The sequence below is a fragment of the Rhodnius prolixus genome, unplaced genomic scaffold (assembly GCF_049639745.1).
Source record: "Rhodnius prolixus isolate KJV_2025 unplaced genomic scaffold, Rpr scaffold_9, whole genome shotgun sequence".
Taxonomy (NCBI): Eukaryota; Metazoa; Arthropoda; class Insecta; order Hemiptera; family Reduviidae; genus Rhodnius; species Rhodnius prolixus.
Window position 1 is genome coordinate 18,291,109 of NW_027411604.1, and position 22,868 is coordinate 18,313,976.

At 32.0% G+C, this 22,868-nt stretch overlaps 3 protein-coding genes across 8 annotated transcripts in view; 2 read left to right on the forward strand and 1 right to left on the reverse strand.

Moving 5' to 3' along the window:
- Positions 1–1,190: 1,190 nt before the first annotated feature.
- On the forward strand, positions 1,191–4,622 carry LOC141453957 (uncharacterized). The gene is made up of 2 exons (XM_074127626.1): positions 1,191–1,445; positions 2,268–4,622. Exon 2 carries the CDS (start codon positions 2,761–2,763, stop codon positions 3,946–3,948), a length of 1,188 nt encoding a protein of 395 aa, XP_073983727.1. The 5' UTR covers positions 1,191–1,445; positions 2,268–2,760; the 3' UTR covers positions 3,949–4,622.
- Positions 4,623–8,106: 3,484 nt separating this feature from the next.
- Positions 8,107–22,868, reverse strand: part of spoon (A-kinase anchor protein spoonbill) — a 191,940-nt gene continuing 177,178 nt past the window's right edge. For 4 of the 6 annotated variants that reach the window (XM_074127613.1, XM_074127614.1, XM_074127617.1 and 1 more), the window contains 8 exons: positions 17,649–18,604; positions 17,171–17,293; positions 16,096–16,222; positions 15,667–15,806; positions 15,400–15,577; positions 14,818–15,027; positions 9,973–10,109; positions 8,403–9,016 (listed from right to left, as the gene is read on the reverse strand). In XM_074127613.1, coding sequence (XP_073983714.1) covers positions 8,948–9,016; positions 9,973–10,109; positions 14,818–15,027; positions 15,400–15,577; positions 15,667–15,806; positions 16,096–16,222; positions 17,171–17,293; positions 17,649–18,578 — 1,914 coding nt within the window. In that variant the 5' untranslated portion in view covers positions 18,579–18,604 and the 3' untranslated portion in view covers positions 8,403–8,947. Of the gene's footprint in view, positions 8,158–8,402; positions 9,017–9,972; positions 10,110–14,817; positions 15,028–15,399; positions 15,578–15,666; positions 15,807–16,095; positions 16,223–17,170; positions 17,294–17,648; positions 18,605–19,978; positions 20,132–22,868 lie in introns of those variants that run through there. The other 2 variants (XR_012458334.1, XM_074127618.1) reach the window with 2 other exon arrangements.
- LOC141453954 (ATP-dependent DNA helicase pif1-like) lies at positions 10,208–13,287 on the forward strand. Its single transcript, XM_074127619.1, has one exon. It carries the CDS (start codon positions 11,526–11,528, stop codon positions 13,269–13,271), a length of 1,746 nt encoding a protein of 581 aa, XP_073983720.1. The 5' UTR covers positions 10,208–11,525; the 3' UTR covers positions 13,272–13,287.

Genomic DNA, 22,868 nt, shown 5'->3' on the forward strand with positions numbered 1-22,868 from the left:
CTACGACTGACTCCACCTGCACACTAGATCATTCTGTGTTTGTATATTATATTTTATTTGAAATTCTTCGTATTTTATAAGAGTAATGGACAAAAACAAATTTTAAAAATTCAAATCATCTTAAGAAAGCGTTATAATGTTTTTTGTATTCCAATGAAACGAATATTTAACTAAAAAATATTTTTAATCGATGAATGTTTGTGAAATAGGTGATAGAGTGGGAGGGATACTACACTAAGTAAACCAGTTAGGTAATACTAAATTTTGGCCCAGTTTTACTTTGACCGTCTAGCTGACATGTACACGTTCAAACTTACCCAATGAAGATAAGAATAAGAGTGTCCAGCGCTATGTTAAAGATTAAGCACACAGCTTTTTCTTTTCGTAAGATAATGAGATAATATTTTTAAAGCTTGATATTCAATTCTTAGTAAATAAATATTTCTTTATTTATGAGTAATTATCATTTTGCTTGAAGGGTTAGATTTTTTTTTATGGGAATAATTTCCTACCCATTTCCGTTTCTCTATCTTGGATCCTCTTGAAGCACATTAACTCCAGTCTTCCAGTGGTCAAGCTAGATAATGACTAAACAGCATTGCTTTAATTTTTATAATTGACTAGTCTATTTTTATGTTAATTTTTGTGTTACGTTGTTAATTTTATATTTATCAGTGCAATTGGAAATTAGGGATAGTACTCAATGTGTGTTAAAGAAATATAGTTTTGTTATTAACTGGGAAAGCTAACATTTAATGATATTTTTTACAATGTTACTAATGCATAGGGTAAGTACAGAGACCGGAATCGGTGAACGAGTTGTTGGAATCGATTCCAACCCTGGAACTGATTCAAATCCAACGAGTCCAAAGACGGACTCGTTCTGCCCATCACTAGAAACTAGTAAACTAAAGCAGAAAGTTAAATTAAATAGCTTAGCCGAAGAATACCGACAATTGCCGACTACATTCGGGTAGATGTAAATAATTGAAACAGTTATTGGAAGGTAACAGGCGGCTAAGGACCGATGGGTTCTGACCCATGTAAAATCTTTGTGTGAGTGAGGTAATTCCAAGAATTTAGTCACTAACACAAAGATCTTACATGGGTCAGAACCCATGGTGCCTTAGCCGCCTGTTACCTTCCACTATCTGTTTCACTTACAACTGCACGAATGTTCTCGGCAATTATCGGTATTCTTCGGTCAAGTTAATTTTATTTAATTCTACCTTCTCCTTTAGTTTACTAGTAAAAAAAAAAAGGTTATACATTGTAGTACTAGTACTTAGGTTACTTAGTGCCCCACTCCCAATTAAAAGTTTTGTTAATATTTTATCATAATATTATTTCTATTACTTTATCAACTATGATTTGAGTATAAATAATTCCATTCCAACCCTGATAATGCTTTTAACATTTCGCTTATTACGCTGAAAGAAAAACTGGTGATTATGCTATTTTATTATTTCATTTATTAGGTCGTATGCATTTTTAGTATTTTCTTCCCTAAAGTAAGTTTTCAAAAAATCAAGAGAAATTAACTAATTACTGCAATTTTAAGTTACTAACTTGTGAGAATAAGGAATAAATTAAATTGAATTTTATAATTTTTTGTGTTCAATTTTAAGGGAACGCAGCAAGGAAACTGGGAAATTAGTGTATTATACCTCTCCACCCTCCTTTATAAGTTTAATTTAAAAATTTTGTTTTTTAAAAAAGTAATTAATTATCAAAAACCTTACTAGTTATATTAAAAAATACAATTAGTGGAATGCTTTGTTTGGGGCCTTTTATGTACTCTGAACGTTTCCTAAAGAATACTTTAAATATCACATTATGATTAAAAGAAATGGGTTCTCGTGGCTTGTACAAAATAGATTTCATGTACCTATCGAAGAGCAAGTATGGTTTTAAAGAAAACAACTGAAGCCATCATAACTGTTCAATTTAAGTGTTTAAATATTTCTAAGTCTCTCCGTTTCTATCTGTAAGTTAAACACTTGAAATAAGTTGTGAGATATTGCCCATTTACTCTATACCTGAAGCAAACGTAGCTATCTACAAATAATATGTTACATGATAACATGATTTTAACTCCAAATTTTAAGTTTTATATAAAATAAAATATTCTAGAAGAGATATGATTATGATTTTCATTTCAAGTTAAAAAGTGGGATGTACGATATCATTTAGTATTTGTTTTTTATTGTAATATTCTGATTTTTTATTGTGTACAGAAATTTGTGAATAGTGTTTTTTTTTTCCAGTCAATTCAATTCACCGCGTTTTACCAGACGATACAATTGTGTTGGCTACACCATCAATCGCTGATGGGTCGTCTCATCATTCGGCGACTTCAGGGCCGTTAGCAAATATTCAGAATGTCAGTCTTTCAGAAGATCTTTTCATATCTGATGATAGTTCAGATGTTTATAATCCTTCGCATAGTGAGGAGTCATCTTCTGGTTATGAAGAAATAGAAAATGCTCAAGACATTCGAGAAGTTGAAGACTTGATTGCTGTAAACAACTCAGAATCAAGAATCCTGAATAAAAAAAGAAGAGGAAGAAATAAATTGGCCGAAAAAGACAAAACTAGAAAGAGGAAAAGAAATCCTAGTGGCTGGGAGAGAAATAGGCGTCATGAGGCAAGAAGCAAAGGTGACCCTTATTTCTCGACTTCAAAGAAGTATTTCCTGGAAAAGCTCTAAAAGATGCTTGTACATGTAAAAGAAAGTGCAGAGAAAAACTTAGCGAAGAGATGAGATTACAAATTTTTCAAGACTTTTATGCATTGGATTCTAACTCTCAGAATCAGTTTCTTGCACAGAGCTTTGAAGAAATCGAAAAGAAAGTGGAACGGCTTCGTCAGAATCAAAAACCAAGTAAGCGACGATTTACTCTGTTATATTTTTGGTATAATTGCGAAGGGTATAAAATTCAAGTATGCCGCTCTATGTTTCTAAATACGTTAGATATCAAGCCGGGGAAAATTAAAGTTATAGCAAAAAAGAAAAGAGATTCTACAAGTGCTTTCATTTGCCCAGCCGATGAAAGGGGGAAACATGGTCACCAGCAGAGAATATGTGTTGATTCAGTTACAAAAATTGAAGAACATATAAAAAGTTTTCCTTCGTACATAAGTCATTATTCAAGATCACACACTGAAAAAAAGTACTTGCTCCAAGATTTGAACATTTCCAAAATGTATAAATTGTACAAAGAACATTGTTCACATCAAAACATTGTACCAGAACTTGAATCATTTTATAGAAAAGTATTTGTCGAAAAATTAAATTTATCATTTCATCATCCTTCTAATGACACCTGCGCAAAATGCGACAAATATAAGATCCAGATTAATGCCTGTACAGATTTACAAGAAAAGGCAGTACTAGAAGAATCTTACAGCCAACACCTTGCCTTGGCTGACCAGGCTTATAACGTAAAAAAAGAAGATAAAAGCCAAAGCTTCGATAAGGGAGATGTAGCATTTTTAAGCTTTGATTTACAGAAATGTCTCCCCACTCCTATGCTTCAAAACAATATTTCTTTTTATAAAAGATGTTTGTGGACATTTAACTTAACTGTTTACAGTTGTGTTAGCAAGAAGAAACAAGCTTTATGTTACATCTGGGATGAATCTATTGGAGGCAGAGGAGGTCAAGAAATCGCATCCTGTTTAAGACAGTACATCTTAACTTTACCAACAAATGTTTCTGAAATTAATATATTTAGTGATTGCTGTACGGGACAAACGAGAAATATTTATTTAACAGCCATGTTCTCACTTATAATAGAAAATTGCAGCAAAAATGGAAGAAAGCTTGTGATTAATCATAAATTTCTAGAACCCGGTCACACGCATCTAGAAGCGGATACTATACACGCGGCTATTGAAAAAGTAAAAAAAAATACAACTGCTAAAATAGAAATACCAAGAGACTGAGCAAACCTCATTAGATTAGTACCAAGGAAACCTCCGATAGAAGTGATAGAAATGAAACCAACAGATTTATTAAATTTCGAAAATCTTTTAAAAAGCCATTACGTACATCGAAAACTGAATTCAGAAAAAGAACGCATTAACTGGTTCAAGATAAAATGGTTACAATATTCAACCTTAACTCCTACAAAAGTTTCGTTTAAAAATTCATTTAGTTCTTCTGAACCGTTTAAAATATTGGACTTGGCCAGAAAGAACATTAGTAATGAAACATATTCCACCCGTTCAAGTACATTAACAAGAGTTAAAATGATAGAAACACCAACGCTAATCCCGATTAACAAAAACCGAATCCCTTTACCGGAAAAGAAAATGAAGGACTTAAAAGATTTGATGCCATTTTTGAGTGAAAGTAGCCGCTCCTTTTATGAGCCACTTATTTTAGGACCAACAGTGCCCCTTGAGGATGAATATTTACCAGATGAACGAGAAGATTAATCAACAGTTCATTTTAATATGGGGAACTTTCCTAATGTAATATTTTTAATTGTATAATTTAAAATAAAACTTAATGAATTAATTATTTAAATGTGTTTATCACCTAAGTCAGTCTTTCATTCGGAGATTTATATCAAGAAGTGACTATGTCTGATAAAAATGTAAAGGTAAGCATAATTTTATTTTTTTTTACTGTAAAATTATTAATTCAGTGTTAACCTATCCATAAAACACAACTTTTTTAAAAAAATATCATAATATAAAAGATTTACATAAACATAAAAAAATCTTATCTGATAAATTGCCTTTCTTGAAAAATGATAAAATTTGACTTAGGCACTTCTTTTACCAAGCCACAGAAATATATTCCAATTTTCAAGAAATCTTGATCAGTTTTCTTTTTTTCTCTGTTTATTTTCCCAACCACGTTAAAAATCATCAAATTTAGGCTTACTTTTTAAGATCCAATCCACAGTTAGAGTAGAAAGGCGGATATGGTATCACTCCTTAGTGAACTATAAGGATTTCCAAATATTTCAGCAATTTCTGGGCACAAGATATCGATTTAGTACTTTAAATTCCACTAAAAATACAGATTATCTGCAACTTAGGGTAGAAATTTTTCTGAAGGCAAGTATTGATAAGTCAAGATTAGTGAGCTAACTTTGACTGTACTGTTTAAGTAAAATAGAATAGGTGTAAAAGATAATAATTATGTACTCTATGTAATGAAAAACTATTGGAACTGTCTCCTTCTATTTGATTGCATCTTATGTAATGATAGAAAAGAAATATCTACTTAGTTCAACATTTAGTCAAGTCAGGTATTTTGATCTTTAGAAAATATAGTCTTGAAAAGTAATGTAGAGAATATGAATATTGTAATAACAAGAATAATATAGAAGAGATCTCTTTTGAGTAATCAATTTTAATTGATGAAGTGTTTTCCTGGCAGAATTACAATAATTTCTTAAGGAATATTCGCAGGGTAGTCTTTTCATGATCGGATCCAGTATGTTTAAAACCTGCTTCATTGCAAACTCCAGCTTTTTAATTATCGGCTGTCATTTGCCCTTCACATCTTCTCTTCAGGTTTAGATTAGCTGATTATACAGCGTCTTCCAGGACCAATGTCTTGGAATATCTGTGACATTCAATTATGAGAGTCAGCGATTATTTGATGTTGGAGCTAAGCAGCATCCATCTAACACTACAATCCCCTTAAATGAATAAGTGAGTGGTGTGTTTTCTACTTATTCTCTGTTCTCTTTCAAAAAAATAAAATTGCAGATACATTGCTAATGACTATATTCTATGCACAAACACTGTCACCGAAAGGAGCTTAAAATCAGCAAATTTGGCTGTTTTACCAATTCTATCTACACGTCTGTAAAATAAAAACCTGTGCAATAGAAATTACTACTTGCCACTGAAGAAATAATATAGCTGTTTTTTAGTTTGAGAACATAGCATTAGATTACAGTCAGAAGACTATATTATTAGATAAGGACATGATGTCAATCTCCAGAATCTGAAGCAAAAAACAGATATCATAATTTTCTAGTTCTGTTAGAAGAGTCCTTCAATTTTTTTAACATCTAAGGATTTAATCCACAACTACTTTGTAGACTAAAGGTAATACCAAATTACTTAATGAATTTTTAACATTTAATTTTTTTCGAAAATGTTTCTAAAGTTATCTTTCTCTGAATTTCGTATTCTGTATCAAGTTTTTATTTGAACAATTTAAACAGCAGAGAAAAATCGTTTTTGGCATTTTGAAGTGTGTTAAAATGTTTCTGCCACAACTCAAAAAGTACATTAAGAGAACTTTGGGTAGGAGTTCATATCAATTTTTTTAATTCTTCGCACATGAAAGCTGTGTTTTAAACAATGAAGTGGTCGAATATTATCTTTAACTATGAAGAATGCAAATTATTTTTGAAAAATCAATTTCAGTTGTGAAATAAAACCGCTAAGGCCATTATTATAACTGAAATATGGGATTAAATATTTAACGTTTACTCTGAAAAGCAGTAACATTACTTTTGAGTCGTGCAGAAGTAGTGGATATGAGGGCAAAATACTTAAAGAACTTCGAGTAAGCTCCTCTAAACATTTGGTTAACAACATATTTGGCTTTGTGCAGCTACTCTAGCCGTCAGTAAGCCTGCAAGAAGTAAGTGAAACTAACAGCTTTGTAATTTTACGAGGATAAAGTGTAAAATTCTTGACCGAGATGAAATTAACATCAATTTTGTTTTTTTTGGTACATCCTAGCAATAAATTTCCCAAAGGCTAAACTTTTCTGTCGAATAATGTTTCACATTTGGGTTTTTAGGCAGACTATTGTGTGTATTTCGTGGGAATGAATAAAATCGGTTTTCGTGCCATCATGAAATTCTCCTGTCAGGAAAGACTAGAATCAGTTGGTTTAAGAACGAGTTTGCTCTTTTATTTACAGCAAGTGAAGAAACAGGCTGTTCAATTTAAGTCGTATGTACTTCTATTGAAGATAATTCATAAAAAAGCACTAAAGCTAAAAAAAAAAGCACTAAAGCTGCTTCCATAGTTAAAAACATTGAGAAGATGCACAATGGTTTTGGTCGATCGGAGTTTGAAGGTATTAGAGACAGTAGTCACTACAGCTGACATAACAGAGTGAACAGCGAGGAGTAAGCTTTGTGTACGTTGGGTGTGGCATATTTTTTAATGCTGAAAAAACATTGCAACAGAGAACTGGTTTTGCAAAGATTTGTTTCTGTGACGTAGTTAAACAACTAGAAAGGAATAACCATTAAAACCATAAGTGCAAGTCAATTTCATCTGCAAAAATGGACTGACCAGTCGAATAGTCTCATCTAACCACTATTTTATGAAGCTAAAGAAGATTCTTTTTTACTCTTTACCTAGCAAAGGGCGAATACTTGGGATTTCTCACAACATGTGAGAAAAGAAATGACAGGATAATGAACAATTCATCTTTCAAAAACAATACAGTTATCCTGAAAGATACTTTGCCATTGAGAATACTGAAGAACTTGACTTGAAAAATTGGTGGTCATCCACTTCTTGTCATTACTTATACCCAAATCTAAAAAAAGCTTGTAGCTAGAAAACGTTTTGTGTGGAATGGTGAGGTGATAACAGTTGGGTACAGAACACACCCACATGCATCTTTCAGAATTGCACTTCAATAATGGAATATCTGCACATTAGAAAATACGTTGGAAAAAACGTATTGGACTAAAAGGGGCTTCGTAAATAGACACATTTCTTAACAAAAATATCAAATCTTTTGCTACCAGGCTGAGAACAGTTTGCGTTGAAATCTTATTAATGCAGTTTTTGATAATATTCGTGGGTGTTGAGAATTTTTATAGACAAAGTAAAGTGTAATTTTTTGTGTGTTTTGACATAACAATATTATAGCTTTATTGATAAAACAATACAAAATCAAATGCATATACAATATGAAGGAGCAAAAATCAAGTATTACAATGGGAAAAAAATTAAATCAAATCTTCTAAATATTAATGGTATTTTTGTCTAAATACATATAAATGTATGTATATATGTAATATACTTTTATCACTTTACATTCCAGGATTAATACAAACGTATGTATTGTGAAAATATAAACAAACGGTTCTATTTCTTCAGCCGCATTCCTACGCAGGAATTTTCACTCTTTTTTTTTTTCTTTTTGAAGTACTAAAATAAAAAAAATAAAAATTAAAATAATACGCTTCAAAGTCAACAAATAAAATTTATACACTAAACCCAAAAATTTTAAGTCACAACTGATAGAAATTCTTCGTCAGCCTTATATTCGATGAGAACATACGATCGTCATATTATAATAAATGAGCAGCAAACAATCTCATAGCGTACACATATTTACAAATTATGCTACCTAATTAATTCTAAATTATGATTAATATAACAATATTTTTGACTTTTTGTTTTTTTTTTTTTATATAAATTTTATCTATATACATTTAATAGGAAAAATATTTTTTTGCCACTACCTATTTTTTTTGTTTTTTGTTTTTTAATATTTTTTTTTTATGTTTATTAACGCCTTAATACAAAATCTACATTCCTAAATATTTATTCTAGATAAATATTACGGTTACACTAACTTGTAAAAATTCTCTAGGAAAAATTGTTTATTATTAACCCATTTCAGAAGTTTTCTTGTAACATTATTGTTTTGACACATCTCATATTATCTGTGAAACCCATTAAAAATAATTAAATAAAACATAAAATAAATTCGTTCGTTGAAAAAAATAAAACATAGAAAAGATTTTTTTTTTTCTTTCTTTTATACAAAATTAGCACTTTAGTTTAAATATTGAATAATATCTAAAAAATAAAATATTTCAATCAAATATTTAAGTTTTATCACCGATAACAAGAATACAATTTACAGTATTTCCAATTAAATATTTGGGGGGAATGACAGTACGCGGCAGTGAATACGTTAACTGAAATTTTTTTACTCTTCTTGGATGCTAGTCATCACTCCATATCCTCTCATGACAAGTTCTTCATTTATCAATACAACCTGAGACAAAATCAAGACAATAAAAAATGTAACTCATCTAAAAATAAAAATTAAAAGCTAAAGGGACCTTTAAATTCTTAAATTTTTTCGGACAGTGAAAGTAGAGAAATTTAAGACAGAGCAAAAAAGTACTAACTCCGAATTATTTGATTATCTTAAATGCATAATGGACTTCATCCATGGCATCATTGGATACAGTTCGTTACAGTCCCAAGAGTTTCAATGACACCACGAAGTGCAATACTAGCCACTAGAGCAGTGATGGCAAACCTATGATCCGCGGGTCAGACACTGACCCGTGCAAGCTTTTTCACTGACCCACAATTGCTAGGCAACTATTTGTTTGTTTACGCGGATTGATTTAGATTTTCTAACTGTGTGGATAATTTATATTCTATCTGTATTTTTTTCAATCACGCATTGACACAAAAGTAATTTAAATGCTATCTATAACCTTTTGTTTGATCATTACAGTTCTAAAACGCAAATGATGACGAATACTTTTGCAGTATTTGAAATAAAGCAAAAGTGTTTACAAAATATCAAATAAAATTTACAATTTTATTCATATTTTGTTTGTTAAAAAAAAAAAAAATCGACAACCCAAAGCAAATAACCATATTTAGATTTTTCTTCAAATAAAACACTTTTGTAAGGTTTTGTTCAGTTATGTTTGTAAAAAGGAGACTTCCATAGCACTTGTTTCGTCCCATTTTACCCATTAAACCAACTGAATTTTAAAGATGTTTAGTTTTGAAAATATTCAGTTTAAAATTTTTAAACTTAACTCTTGTGCAAATGGGCATTAGTGACCCAAGAGCTAGTCCAAAAAAAGAACAAAATTTGACCCACGTCTCAAAAAGGTCGCCATACCTGTACTAGAGATTCAGGAATTCTCTCTTAATCTACAGGAGGCAAGGACTTTTGTAATGCAATTGATTTAAAACAAAAAATACCTGTGATCCATACGATGCATACAAATAGACTAGAGGTGTCCCGTCTTCTGCATAATCATAGATTTGGGCTTGGAGTATCTGCCCAACAGTTAAATTGTGTACGTAAAGACGAGCTTCCTCCGTCCAACCAGCTTCATCTAATTGAAGAAAATAAGGAAAATGTATTATTTTAAAAATTGTTGATTTATATTTACACTTTGGAATTGTTAACAACAACCCCGCTGATGGCCTCTACCAAGTGGTCCTTTATTTTAATTTTATAATTCTTCATCTGTGCTTTCATTCGTAATATTTTGTATTTTGTAAATTAAAGACTAATCTAATATATAAAATTCTCGTGTCACGGTGTTCGAACTTGAACTCCTCCGAAACGGCTCGATCGATTTTTGTGATCCTTAGCGTGATTGTCGGCCAGGGTGGAGAATCGGCCAACATCTATTTTTCATCCCCCTAAATGTTAAGGGTAGTCCACCCCTAAATTTTTTATTTTTATTTTTTAGGCAAAATTTTTTGTTTTTATTATTTTATGACACATCATACAAAAATACATACAACCCTAAATTTTTACCCCTCTACGATCAACCCTTATATTTTATTTGTAAACTTTAATTTTTTTTAGTAAAATTTTTTTTTTTTTTTGTGATGACTTACAATAAAAAATCTCATATTACTCTCAACTTTTCACCCCTCTACGATCAACCCCTATTTTTTATTTGTTAATTATAAACTTTAATTTTTTGGCAAATTTTTTTTTTTATTTTTTGATGACTTACAATAAAAAATCTGGAAAATGGCGGACAATCTTTCATTAAAACTACCAACAACGCAGACATCGACATTGACAATCGTTGGGTGGTACCATATTCTCCTCTGCTGAGCAAAACCTTTAATGCTCATATAAATGTTGAGTCATGCAGTTCGGTGAAGAGTATCAAATATATTTGCAAGTATGTGAATAAAGGAAGTGATATGGCTGTATTTCGGATTGAAAATAATAATGTTCATTCTCCTCCGTTGAATCAAAATGATGAAATCACGAATTACCAAATTGGCCGGTATATCAGTTCCAATGAAGCTGTCTGGCGTATTTTCGGTTTCCCAATTCATGAACGGGATCCAGCAGTTATCCATTTAGCTGTCCATCTTGAAAACGGCCAGCGCTTGATCATGCTATAAATCCACCGAAAACTACGCTCACCGAATTTTTTGAATTGTGCAATCGTGCGGATGCTTTTGGTGCCTTCGCACAAACACTGCTCTATTCTGAAGTTCCGCGGTATTTTACATGGGCTCAATCGAAAAAATGGATACCCCGCAAGCAAGGGATACCAGTTGATGCGTGCCCCGGTTTATTCAAATCAAATAGTTTGGGTCGTGTATATACCGTCAATCCAAGGCAGACTGAGTGCTTTTATCTGCGACTATTGTTGGTTAATGTCACCGGACCATTGTCATTTCAAGATATACGGAAGGTAGATGGACAACAGTATCCTACGTATAAAGATGCATGCCTTGCTCTAGGCTTGCTAGAAGACGACAATCATTGGGACAGCATGCTTGCTGAAGCAGCATTAAACTGCACAGGAACACAAATTCGTCTACTATTTGCTATAGTACTGACTACATGTTTCCCGGCCCGAGCACAAATGTTGTGGGATAATCACAAAGATTCAATGACTGATGATATATTGTATCGACATCGTACAAGGTGCAACGATCTAACAATATCATTCAGTGAAGCAATGTACAATGAAGCATTGATTGCTATCGAGGATCTTTGCATTGCTATTGCGAATTTACCAATCAGTCATTTCGGTATGGGCTCACCGAATCGAAGTGCATCTGATTTACTCAACACAGATATGAATCGTGAACTACAGTACGATACTGTACAAATGGCGAGCATTGTTAGCCGCAATGTTCCACTACTTAATGATGAACAAAAAATTATCTACGACCGTATCATGCTGGCAGTTTCGGCAGGACAAGGAGGATTCTTTTTTTTAGATGCACCAGGTGGGACTGGCAAAACATTTCTTATTTCGCTACTTCTTGCCGAGATACGATCAAAAAATGGCATCGCATTGGCCGTTGCATCTTCTGGCATTGCAGCAACTTTATTAGATGGAGGCAGAACAGCTCATTCAGCATTTAAGCTGCCGTTAAACATTAAAAATAATCCAGATGCAGTGTGCAACATAAAAAAACAATCGTCTATGGCCACAGTGCTGAAACAATGTAAAATTATTATCTGGGATGAATGCACTATGGCACACAAACATTCGCTTGAGGCATTGGATAGGACATTAAAGGATATAAAAAACAACGATAAACTATTTGGCGGCACTTTGTTACTCCTTTCAGGTGATTTCAGACAAACACTTCCCGTTATTCCGCGTTCAACCTACGCTGATGAAATCAACGCGTGCTTAAAATCATCGCGACTATGGCGTAATGTTGAAAAAGTACAACTGACGGTGAACATGCGCGTTCAAATGCTTCAGGATCCATCCGCCGAAACTTTCTCTAAACCACTGTTAGATATTGGCGATGGGAAAGTTGCTGTACATGAAAATACTGGATGCATAAAATTACAGACGGACTTCTGCACAATCATCGACTCGCAAAATAGTCTCATCGATCACATATTTCCCGACGAACACACACAATATGCAAATCATAAGTGGCTGGCAGAAAGAGCGATCTTGGCAGCTAAAAATGTGGACGTCAATGGGTTAAATTTAAAGATACAACAGCTGTTGCCTGGGGACTTGGTGTCATATAAATCTATCGATGCAGTTTGCGATACCAACGAGACTGTGAATTATCCAATTGAGTTCTTAAATTCATTGGATTTGCCAGGCATGCCACCACATCATTTACAATTGAAGGTTGGATCTCCGATTATTCTACTTCGAAACTTAAACCCACCACGGCTATGTAATGGCACACGATTAGTCATTAAAAAATTAATGAAAAACGTTATTGAAGCCATCATCTTGAATGGCAAGTTTCAAGGCGAAAATGTGTTGCTGCCACGAATCCCTATGATTCCTACAGATGTGCCAATTGAATTCAAACGCACTCAATTCACAATTAGATTGGCATTCGCTATGACAATCAATAAGTCACAAGGACAAACATTGTCTGTATGTGGCTTAGATTTGGAAACACCGTGCTTCTCCCACGGACAACTATATGTGCGATGTTCTCGCGTGGGAAAACCATCCAGTTTGTTTGTGTTGGCTAAAGACGGACTAACCAAAAATATTGTACACTCTATTGCGCTAAGAGATTAATTTTTTTTTTTTTTCAACTGCCATAATTGATAGTAAAAATATAAATATTTATTTTTGATGTTTAGATAGCTATCAAAGACTGTTGTTTAAAATGTATTCGTTACTCTAATAAAGATTTATTTATTAACCTAAATAAAACATACTTTTATTCTTTATAATGCATTCGATTATAAATACTTCCCCGCACACTTATAGTAGATAATTATTTTTATTTAACTATAAAAATGTTTCCTAGAAATAACATACATGGCAAAACAACGTTTGCCGGGTCAGCTAGTAATAAAATAAATAATAAAAGTTGTTGATGCTTTTTCCGTATGTTTAGCCAAATAAGTTTGGGAATACATTTCTTACACTAAAATCATATTTACCAATCAAAAATAAGGTCTGCTGATTAATAACTAAGGGGTTTAGCTAGGGAACCGTAAAGGCAAAGTACCGAATCGATATAACTGTCAATGCGATACAGTAATTTTTTAACCCGTCTAATTTCTCGGTTGCGCAAATCATAGCAATATCGGTAAGTCGTGTCCCTCACCAACTCGAACGGAATATAAAGCATTTTTTCAAGGCACTTTTAAAGACTTTATTTCGATCTATATTTGGGAGGGGGGAAATTAAGTGACTTTGCTTGGAGAAAATGCCAAACATCGTAATATCTCCCCCAAAAAATCTATAAATGAGCAGAATAAAGACAAATTAGAACCAACTAAAAGTAATTGTACCGAGTAAAAATTTTTAGGCAAGACTACGTTGGAAAAAATTGAATGTATGAACAAACCATTAAATAAAATAGACCGTGGATCAAACCCAGTGAACCAGTACCACCCATAGTACATCTTAGCTCTGCTGGGCCTTGCCTCTAACAGCTCGGCTATCGTAGCGCCTGTTTTGTTTCTAAATTCAGTGAATTAAAGAAACAAGTCTAAAAGTTAAAAAACGCTTCCACTTTAGATGATTAGATTCTAAAAATCTAAAAATGAAATGTTTCCATGTGGCCACAGTAATATTGAGCACTTGATTAGAATCTTTAATTTTTGCATTAAAAAAATAAATAAACTCTATCAATTATATTTTTTAATCAATATGTATAAAAAAAAGTGCAGCACCTTTACAAACAATTCATAAAACTTCGACTGCTCAGCGATAAAAACTATCAGGTAATACGAGAAAGGTCAGGGAAAGACTCTTGAACTGCTATCAAGTATTTTTTTTTGGTACTGATACCGTTAACATATTAAAAATTCCAAATTTTCCACCCCCTTTTTAAAGGTTAATCTGTGTTATTTACATTATACTTCAGTAGCAATTATTTTTTACTTTTAATTAAATAGCTCGGATGGCAATCTATGGCTGCCGGCATTTGGGATTCTCTCAATAGAGACAACGTTACAAATGGGATTCCTGGGCACGAAAATCTCGTCATGCAACGCGGACTCGGATTAGAGAACTCTGCAAGAGAGTTCTATAGCGTTTCCACAAGTAATAATCTTTGATATTTTCTTATAACGCTATTTAAAAATAAAATATTATAAAACAAAAATACCTGCAGGTGCTACATTGGCTAAATAGCATTCAACAGCTTGAAATGGCAAGGCTAGCAGGTCTGCTCTTATCTGTCTAAGATTAGTTGATTCCATAGTTAGATATCCGCCATAATCTAGGAACCTTACAGTGGAAGTACCAGCTTCTTCATCTAAGCTAACTATCTGAGCACGATACCAACCGCCCATTGTTGGAGCTGCACATACTGCATCTATAATTCAATATTAATTAGTAAGGAATACAATGAAGGAAAGTAAGGGATATTCTTACTGTCCTTCACAACATATATACCAAATGCGTTCTTTTACATCAAAATAGGAGAAAAAAAACATTGTAATGGCGTCTCAGTCATTAATATCGTCTGATAAAAGATAAATGAAAAAAACGTAATTTTATAAGATTTTTTGAGATAACATAGTTGGAATAAAGTAACCTAACCATGTTACATACCAAAATATCGTATTATGGCTGGTTTTTTTCCCTTCATCATTTGTCAATGAAAGAGGTGACAGTTATGTACATAAAATATTAATCAATTTGCTTGAAAGCCGCCCTCAAATAAAAACATATTCAGCATTTTTACCTTTGATAGGAGTTTCTAAAGTGGGAGCTTCAGATGTAGAATACACTTGATTCATAACTTGATTCAGTGCTCCTAGAGAACCGTATGAAGGATGTGACGGTTGTTGTAAGAAAAAGTGTGCTGCAGTTATTAAACTTGACAATATTACGTCATTATTAACATTTTCAACTAACTGCAGCTGTAACATATAACGGAAATAAAAATAATTAATGATATATTTATATAAAATAGAACCAAAATTAAATAAATACAAAAAAAAAAACTTACATGGAAATCTTCTAATTTTAATGGCGGTAGTGTATTTAACGTTACAAATGATACTTTTTCTAATGTTAACTGCGGAAAACGTCTTAATGGGAACTTCTGTCTGATTTTCGCTAAGGCTTTTTCAATATCTTGCTGACTTCCTGAAAAATAAATAAACATTTAATTTTAGAGCAAATAATTTGTTTTTCTAGCCAACATTAATTAAATGTTATTTAAATTAAGAGAAAGATGGAGAGCGCCAATAAAAGGCATTCTCAAGAATGGTCTAAGCCTAAAATAACAACCAAACTGTTGTATTTCAACGTTTTCTTCGGTTAGCTGCAACCAAATTCTGTTTTCTTTTCCAGCGTTTAAAGTCCATAAAATACCAAAAATAAACCTTTCTTTAAAACCTGAATAATAAATAGTTTCATATTAAAATATACAAACCTTCGATTGCACATATTTTTAGTTTGTTTGTATCTGGATGCCTTTTTATATAAATATTTGTCTGGGTGCTTGTTCTGATCTCGTGCAGAAATGTACCACGGCGTCCTATTAATCTCCCAACGATAATCTAAAAGAAAAAGAGTTATAAATAATTAAAAATATATAGGGGAATTACTAAAGCTTAGAATTATTTATTATGACGTTTTAATTTCTATTATCAGAGACAAAGTTTTAAGGAAAATTACTTTTTGTTCCTTGTAAATACACCAATTTTTAATGAATAGTCTTTGAACATATCGCTTCATAATGCCTTCAAAATTTCTTTCGAGCTAGGTTGAAGAGCGTTTAATGCAATTATTATCCACATTACATATCGCTATTCACACTTTACCTAACGTAACTTTATTCGAGAATGATTTGGTATTAGATTAAGCAAAGAAAAGATCACTAAATATTGCAACATGTTCGTCAGAAATAAAGCTTACTCGCTTTAAGTTACAAATATGTCACTATATGTAATGTCTATTTGAAATCAGTACATTCTGCCAGTTGCATCAATGCTTTGATATAATTGACCTAAGTTGTCGACTTTACTGGAAATTCAACAAGTTGAGAAGGACAGAAATATCTCAGTTTTAGCCCACTGGATTGGGAGCACTAGAGGATTCCCTGTACATCGGGGTTTCAGATACTATTGCTACGAACTTCTACAACATACTTTACAGTGGACTGACTGCCTGATCAATAACGAAATAACATTAATCGGAGATCGACTTGTTATGGAAATCACTAAGTGCCAGGATCTTAGATAATGTAAAAACATATGGTCATTTAATTTGTTTGGTAACATTGATATGTCTGTTTACCATCAAGATTAACAATTTACATCGGACCACTTCTTAGACCGGCCAAAATCATTTCTAAGATAAATGAATATGGCCAATCTAACTCGATGAGATTCATACTTTTTCTTCCAAACATAAGATGACTAAAAGATCTATGAGTTTTAGCTTTACAAAAATAAACAGCGAGTCCTCCGAATGATAATGAATATTTTTCAATACTTATCGCATACCTGTGGAAGTACGAATTCATATATTGATGGTGCAAGATCTCCAGCTAAACTGCTACCTCCTGCTGGAGTTCTTGAAGGCGATGTAGCTACATCGCTATGGCCTTTACCACTGTCACTGGATCCCTGCAAATATTAGGCAAAGAGCTTTGATTGATATAGCTTTATAATAATCATAAAAACAAATTTAAGAAAAACAAAATCCGCGAATGTTTGCTGCCCATTAATTTTAGCCATCAAATAATTTGCTTGCGAGTAATATTTAAGAAGGGAACTTCAATTACAAAAACTTGCCATTAAAACAAATTGAAATCTTTTGTTTTCTGTACTTTTCTAATGTAAAGGCACTTTAGTATAAAGTAAAATGGATTTAATGATTGCTAGTATGAATTTACAAACGAAATTGCAATCCCAGATATTAGTGCAGCCAAAAACATATAAAACGAATAAATTATTTAAGAACTTAAAGCACAAAACATACCTCTGAATGAGCATCGCTAAAATTACTGATTGATGGAGAAGCTAGCATTACTTCCGAAGGACTATGATTGGCTGAATCTCGTTCAGCGCACACTTTCTGTTCTGAATCCACATTTTCATCTCTAATTTTCATTGTGTCCAACTCTAGACTAGCTAGCTTTTCAGCAAGCTGTGTAGAACCGGTCTTCATATTTGCTGTAGCTCCTTCTTCTACTTCTTTTTCTTGACCTTTTTTGACTTCTTGCTGTTGAATAGTTTCTTTTTCAGTTGCTTCAATTGAAGAACTAACTAACTGTTCCACCGGTTGCTCTTCAATCTTCAGCTCTTCTGTAGCTCGTAAATCAACTGTGTTTTCACTAATATTATCCGCAAGTGGTACACTGGGTTCGGATAATCTGTTAGTTTTTATTTCTGAAATTTGATCCTCAGTGTTGATGCTCTCTTGTCTGTCTTCTGCAGCCACTTCAGTTTTTTCTACTTCTTTTAAAATATTAACTTCTTGTTTTATTTCAATTTTTTCTTCGTTTTCTTTCAATTCAATATCGAATATTAGTGGAATCTCCGTTGATTCTTCTGTGACCTTCGATTCTTCTTCCTCTTCTTCAGTATCAGCCTCTTCAACTAAATCTTCTGATGTCTGAAATTTTTCTACACTTTTACTAAAAGTTGAATCTTCCACAATTTTAGAATTTTCTCTATAAACTTCTTCAATTTTTTTACAAGTGATAAAATTTTCTTTAGAGTTTTCTTCTTCTTCTTCTTCTTCAATTACTAATATTTCTTTATTAAATTGTTCTTCTTGTTTTGACCCACCAGGGTCAGTGTGGTGGAGGGACTGATTTAAACGGCGGCGTTTTAGCCACAACAGACCGATTAATGCTACTCCAGTTGGAATGCCAGCTAATAACAACTGAGAACGACCGAGCAACATGCTCCAAAATTAAACACTCGAATGCCCTGCAACAGAAAAAAAAACAAGAAAATATTAACTTCTTTTATTTCAAAAGAAAATGCAACAAAAATGAAATAATAAATATTATTATTAAAAAGTTAATAAATAAGTAGTTTAAGATGGGATCAAGCTACCCAGTATTAAGAATATCTAGTTCAATTGACATGTATTAACAATGAAGCCAGTGAAAAAGCTGCAATAGATTGAACTTTTGCATGTGACTAGAACTGATTATTCTAAGGTTTCCTGTTACTTTAATCGTAAGTTCATCATATGCTTTCCTATGATTACTGAACATAAGCACTCCATCCATCTTCAACAATAAGCACATTCCGCTGTAGGCTATAGATTTTCATTAATAAAATGTCATTTCCAATTGGGAAAGAGAGAATATAATAATTACAAGAGATCGAAAACTATGAATACACAATGGATACAAACGGAAAATGATTCAATTTGAGTGAAGTTCCTAAAGAACTTTTTCTAACGCCTTGATTTTCTTTTTCTTTCCCGTGCCGAGTTTCATATTTTTCCAGACGAGCGTTCCAAGTAACTTATTATTTTCTATTTAATTTCGAACAGCTGGTCTCGGGAGAAAAAATTATTTTTTTTTAAAGGGAATATAAGACTAGCCACTTATTTCAGAGATCTTGTGAGATCAGCGTGGATATCGTAAAAATAAATCGCAATAATCACATGATAAAACCTGCAGAGATAGTGTGTGATACATAAAACTGGGTTTAGGAAACCTAGGTTAGGTACATCAGACATTGTCTTTTTTTTTTTTTTTTTACAGAAGTCTTCATTCTACGAACGTGTATAACCATTAAAGTTGGCAACTTTTTGAGTGGAATTTTCTCAAAAGAGAAAAGTAAACTCAGAAATCAAATGTGTAAAGATGCACTTCGGATTAACAGATTTTCTTCATGAGTTTTGTAAGTGCATTTAATTATTCTAGCTTAATTTTATTAAGTTAGGAATTTAAACGAATACTCTCGAATTAAAGTAAAAAGCTTAACATTAACATTAAAAAAATCTGCTACAGGTCCTCAAAATAAATTTTAGTGGAGTCTGTAGGGTATCCTAGTAAATTCTGATAATTTAAAAGAGAAAAAATTGGGAAAAAACAGAATTTGCAATCAGTAAAATCTTGGAAAAACAGAGAAGAAAATGGATTTTATTGAAACTGAGAAAACATTAAATTACTACAAATTTAACATTTAATTTAGATTTATTAATGGTAAATTAATATAATTAAAATTGCGTCTTCCAGCTGAATGGTTTTTATGGATCTTTGATCAATAGAAATTTAAATTTCCCAAATTTATGTCTAAAACTTTGTGGGAAAATAAATGTAGAATTAAATTCAAACAAATTACCTGCATATTGATAGTAATCTCATCCAATAGTTACCATTAAAATTAATGAATAACAGGTATTAATTTCTAGCCCATATAGACAAGAAACAGAACTAGAAAACCAGTCCTAAACTACTGAAGTTATCCATGTTTTGAATTTTATAATTATATAATATAAAAGTCCACAAATACTTGCTTGAAATATACAAAAGATTGTTTATTTTCAATAAAAATATGGCTGTAATAGTGCGTAAAATGGTATTATTTCAAAATTAATCAAACACAATTTGTTTTTAATAGAAATGTTTTAAATAAATTAACTAGATTGTAACAGTTACGTCTTTAGTTTTAACATTTTTTTTAATTTCCCTCAGGATCAAAGTTTCCCAAAAAAGTTGTAATTTGTAAGTTAGCAATCAGTACTAAAGTCTAACTGAAATTGTAGACAGTCCTTCACAAGTAAAATCTCAGAATACTAGAAAATATTTTCAGTAAATTTGCACTTATGGATATGAACTGAATTTAACCAAAAACTTATTGTGGCTTCCTCTGGTAGTATCAAAGCTAATACACATTTCCTGCGCTATTTTCGTTGTTGATTACGATGGATACTGACACACAATCATACACTTGAATGAATGATAATTAAACATAGCGTTGATATTGTATATTGGAGCTGACATACAAATTAAGACACTAGATTTCGGTACACTCACTACTTGTAAGAAGAGATGAAGAATTGAGTACATATACACAATTTTCACTGAAATATCCGTTTTAAACCCTTGAGTTCTAAAAAAACTAGTGGTTTTTATAAGATAAAGTGTGCATAACAGGACATAGTAAACATTCCTTTGCATTGGAGATAACGTGGATATGAATGGGTATTTTCGTTTTAAAGTTACACGAATTGAAATAACAACTTCAATGGCCAGAATTTGTCGAATAGTTATCTAGTAGTTGTAATAGTAAACAAGTTTCATTATATTAAAATTGAATATCATGCCGTCACAAAATTTATTGTTTTTTTGAACGTTTTATGTGCTAACAATGGAAATAAATCTAAAGTTAGTGAAGGTTATTGAAGGATGTCCTATATTTTCTACAGTGAAGTTAAAAGGTGGCTGAATAGTACTTGTACAAGACGACAATTGGCCAAAAACTGTAACCAAAGAAGGTGCCAAATACAGAATTAGACGATCCTACTATTAAGGGTGTAAAATGAGTGCTGAATTCGTCAAAGAGGACTAAAAGAAACTGAAGCAAAACAATAAGATAATTATGCAGCAATGTTTTGGTCTGTTTTTCATAATAGAAGCTAAGGATTTTGTGCGCCGATTAATTACTGTAATGAGAAGTGGGTTCTACACTACAAGCCAGAAAGGAAATAGGAAAATGTACGGAAGCTAATAGTTCTATTGTACATTAGACTCATTAACATTAAACTAGTAATAGAACTGTACATTACACAAAAAATAGAACTTAAGAGCGAAACTATTCAATTAAGATTGAATTTTCCAAATTAAAGCTGTAGATTTATTTATTTGTAATAAGGGCATCGCCCTATCAAAGTTTTGGTACTACAAATCAAAGCAGAAAAAGACTACTTTCGTTTAAATAATACAGAACTAATACAAAAAGCTACTATTAATTCATAGCTCCAATCATTAAACACAAAAAGTTCTCAGTTACAACGTCTCAACAAAAAAAAAGTTACACAAATTAATCAATTAAAAGCTCTCGATTCGTATGTTAGTGATGATCAGTAAACAAACTTGCAAGTAACGATTGTAGCAATAGTTACGAGTAAACCTCAAAAATACTGAAAACATCTCTTCTTGTTCACCGATTTTACCTATAATCACACAACATGGCTGCCACTTGAAAGTTATCGAAATATCTTGTATCAATCTTCTGCAATCATTCATTACGTTGGATACAATCAATCACAAACACAAGTAAAAAACACTTTTTCGTAATTAAGGGACCTCTCAAAATGGATATTTCCTCTGAGGTTGTTGTACGTGAAATAATAAATACAAGGGGAAAAAAGGATAATTGTAAATTTCAGTCAAAATTTTTCATTTGTATTAATGCCAAGTTTATTTTGAGACTAGATCATTTTTAGGACTTGTAAATCAGTCATCAAAAAAAGAAAAACAATATTCTACAATGAAAGAATCAATGTTTACTGCTCTTGTGAGTATTTAATAAAAGTAGAATGGACCACAAAATTGGGAAAAAAAGAAATAACCATCCCTTTATAAATATTGCCTGAAGTTAAATTATCTAAGTCATTAATTGTTGGTTACACGAGAAAAATTATCTGCTTGCCTTGAATAATATTAATTAAAAAAGTACAATACTCAAATAACTACTTAAAACTTTTCCATTCCTAACTGAAACAAGACTGCATAAATAATGGTGTTTGGAGAATGACTTGTACGATTGAAAAGTAAACATTCAATTAATATAAAGAAATCTTTCATCATTTAGTTTCTCCTAGCTTTAAAGCTAGATGAGTGCGTTACAAGTAAAAGATTAATATAGCCAGTCAGTCTCTCGTCTTTATAGTTACAATCTCATTGTTGTCACTACAAATATTTAATTGTTAAACCAAAAAAATAACTCACTTCATTAAGACTCGTATTAAATATTTCTACTTCCTTCATTTCTTTCTAATCAACATAAACAAAATGTTGGCAGCATGACTTTGTGGTCCAGATTTATTTAAAAAAATTGGATAAGATACTTATTTCTACATCTCAATTATCATATATTTAGACACTGCTATTGAAAAAAAAGATAAAAATATTACCAAAATGGGAGTGTTTAGGTTAGACTGAACTGCAACTGGTAACCAACAATTAAACACCTGAATAGTAAACAATAGTTTAACTAGACAGTGAAT

Excerpts from the sequence above, each read along its gene's own strand:
- LOC141453957 (XM_074127626.1), top strand. The coding sequence starts at position 2,761 with ATGAGATTACAAATTTTTCAAGACTTTTATGCATTGGATTCTAACTCT.
- LOC141453954 (XM_074127619.1), top strand. The coding sequence starts at position 11,526 with ATGCTTGCTGAAGCAGCATTAAACTGCACAGGAACACAAATTCGTCTA.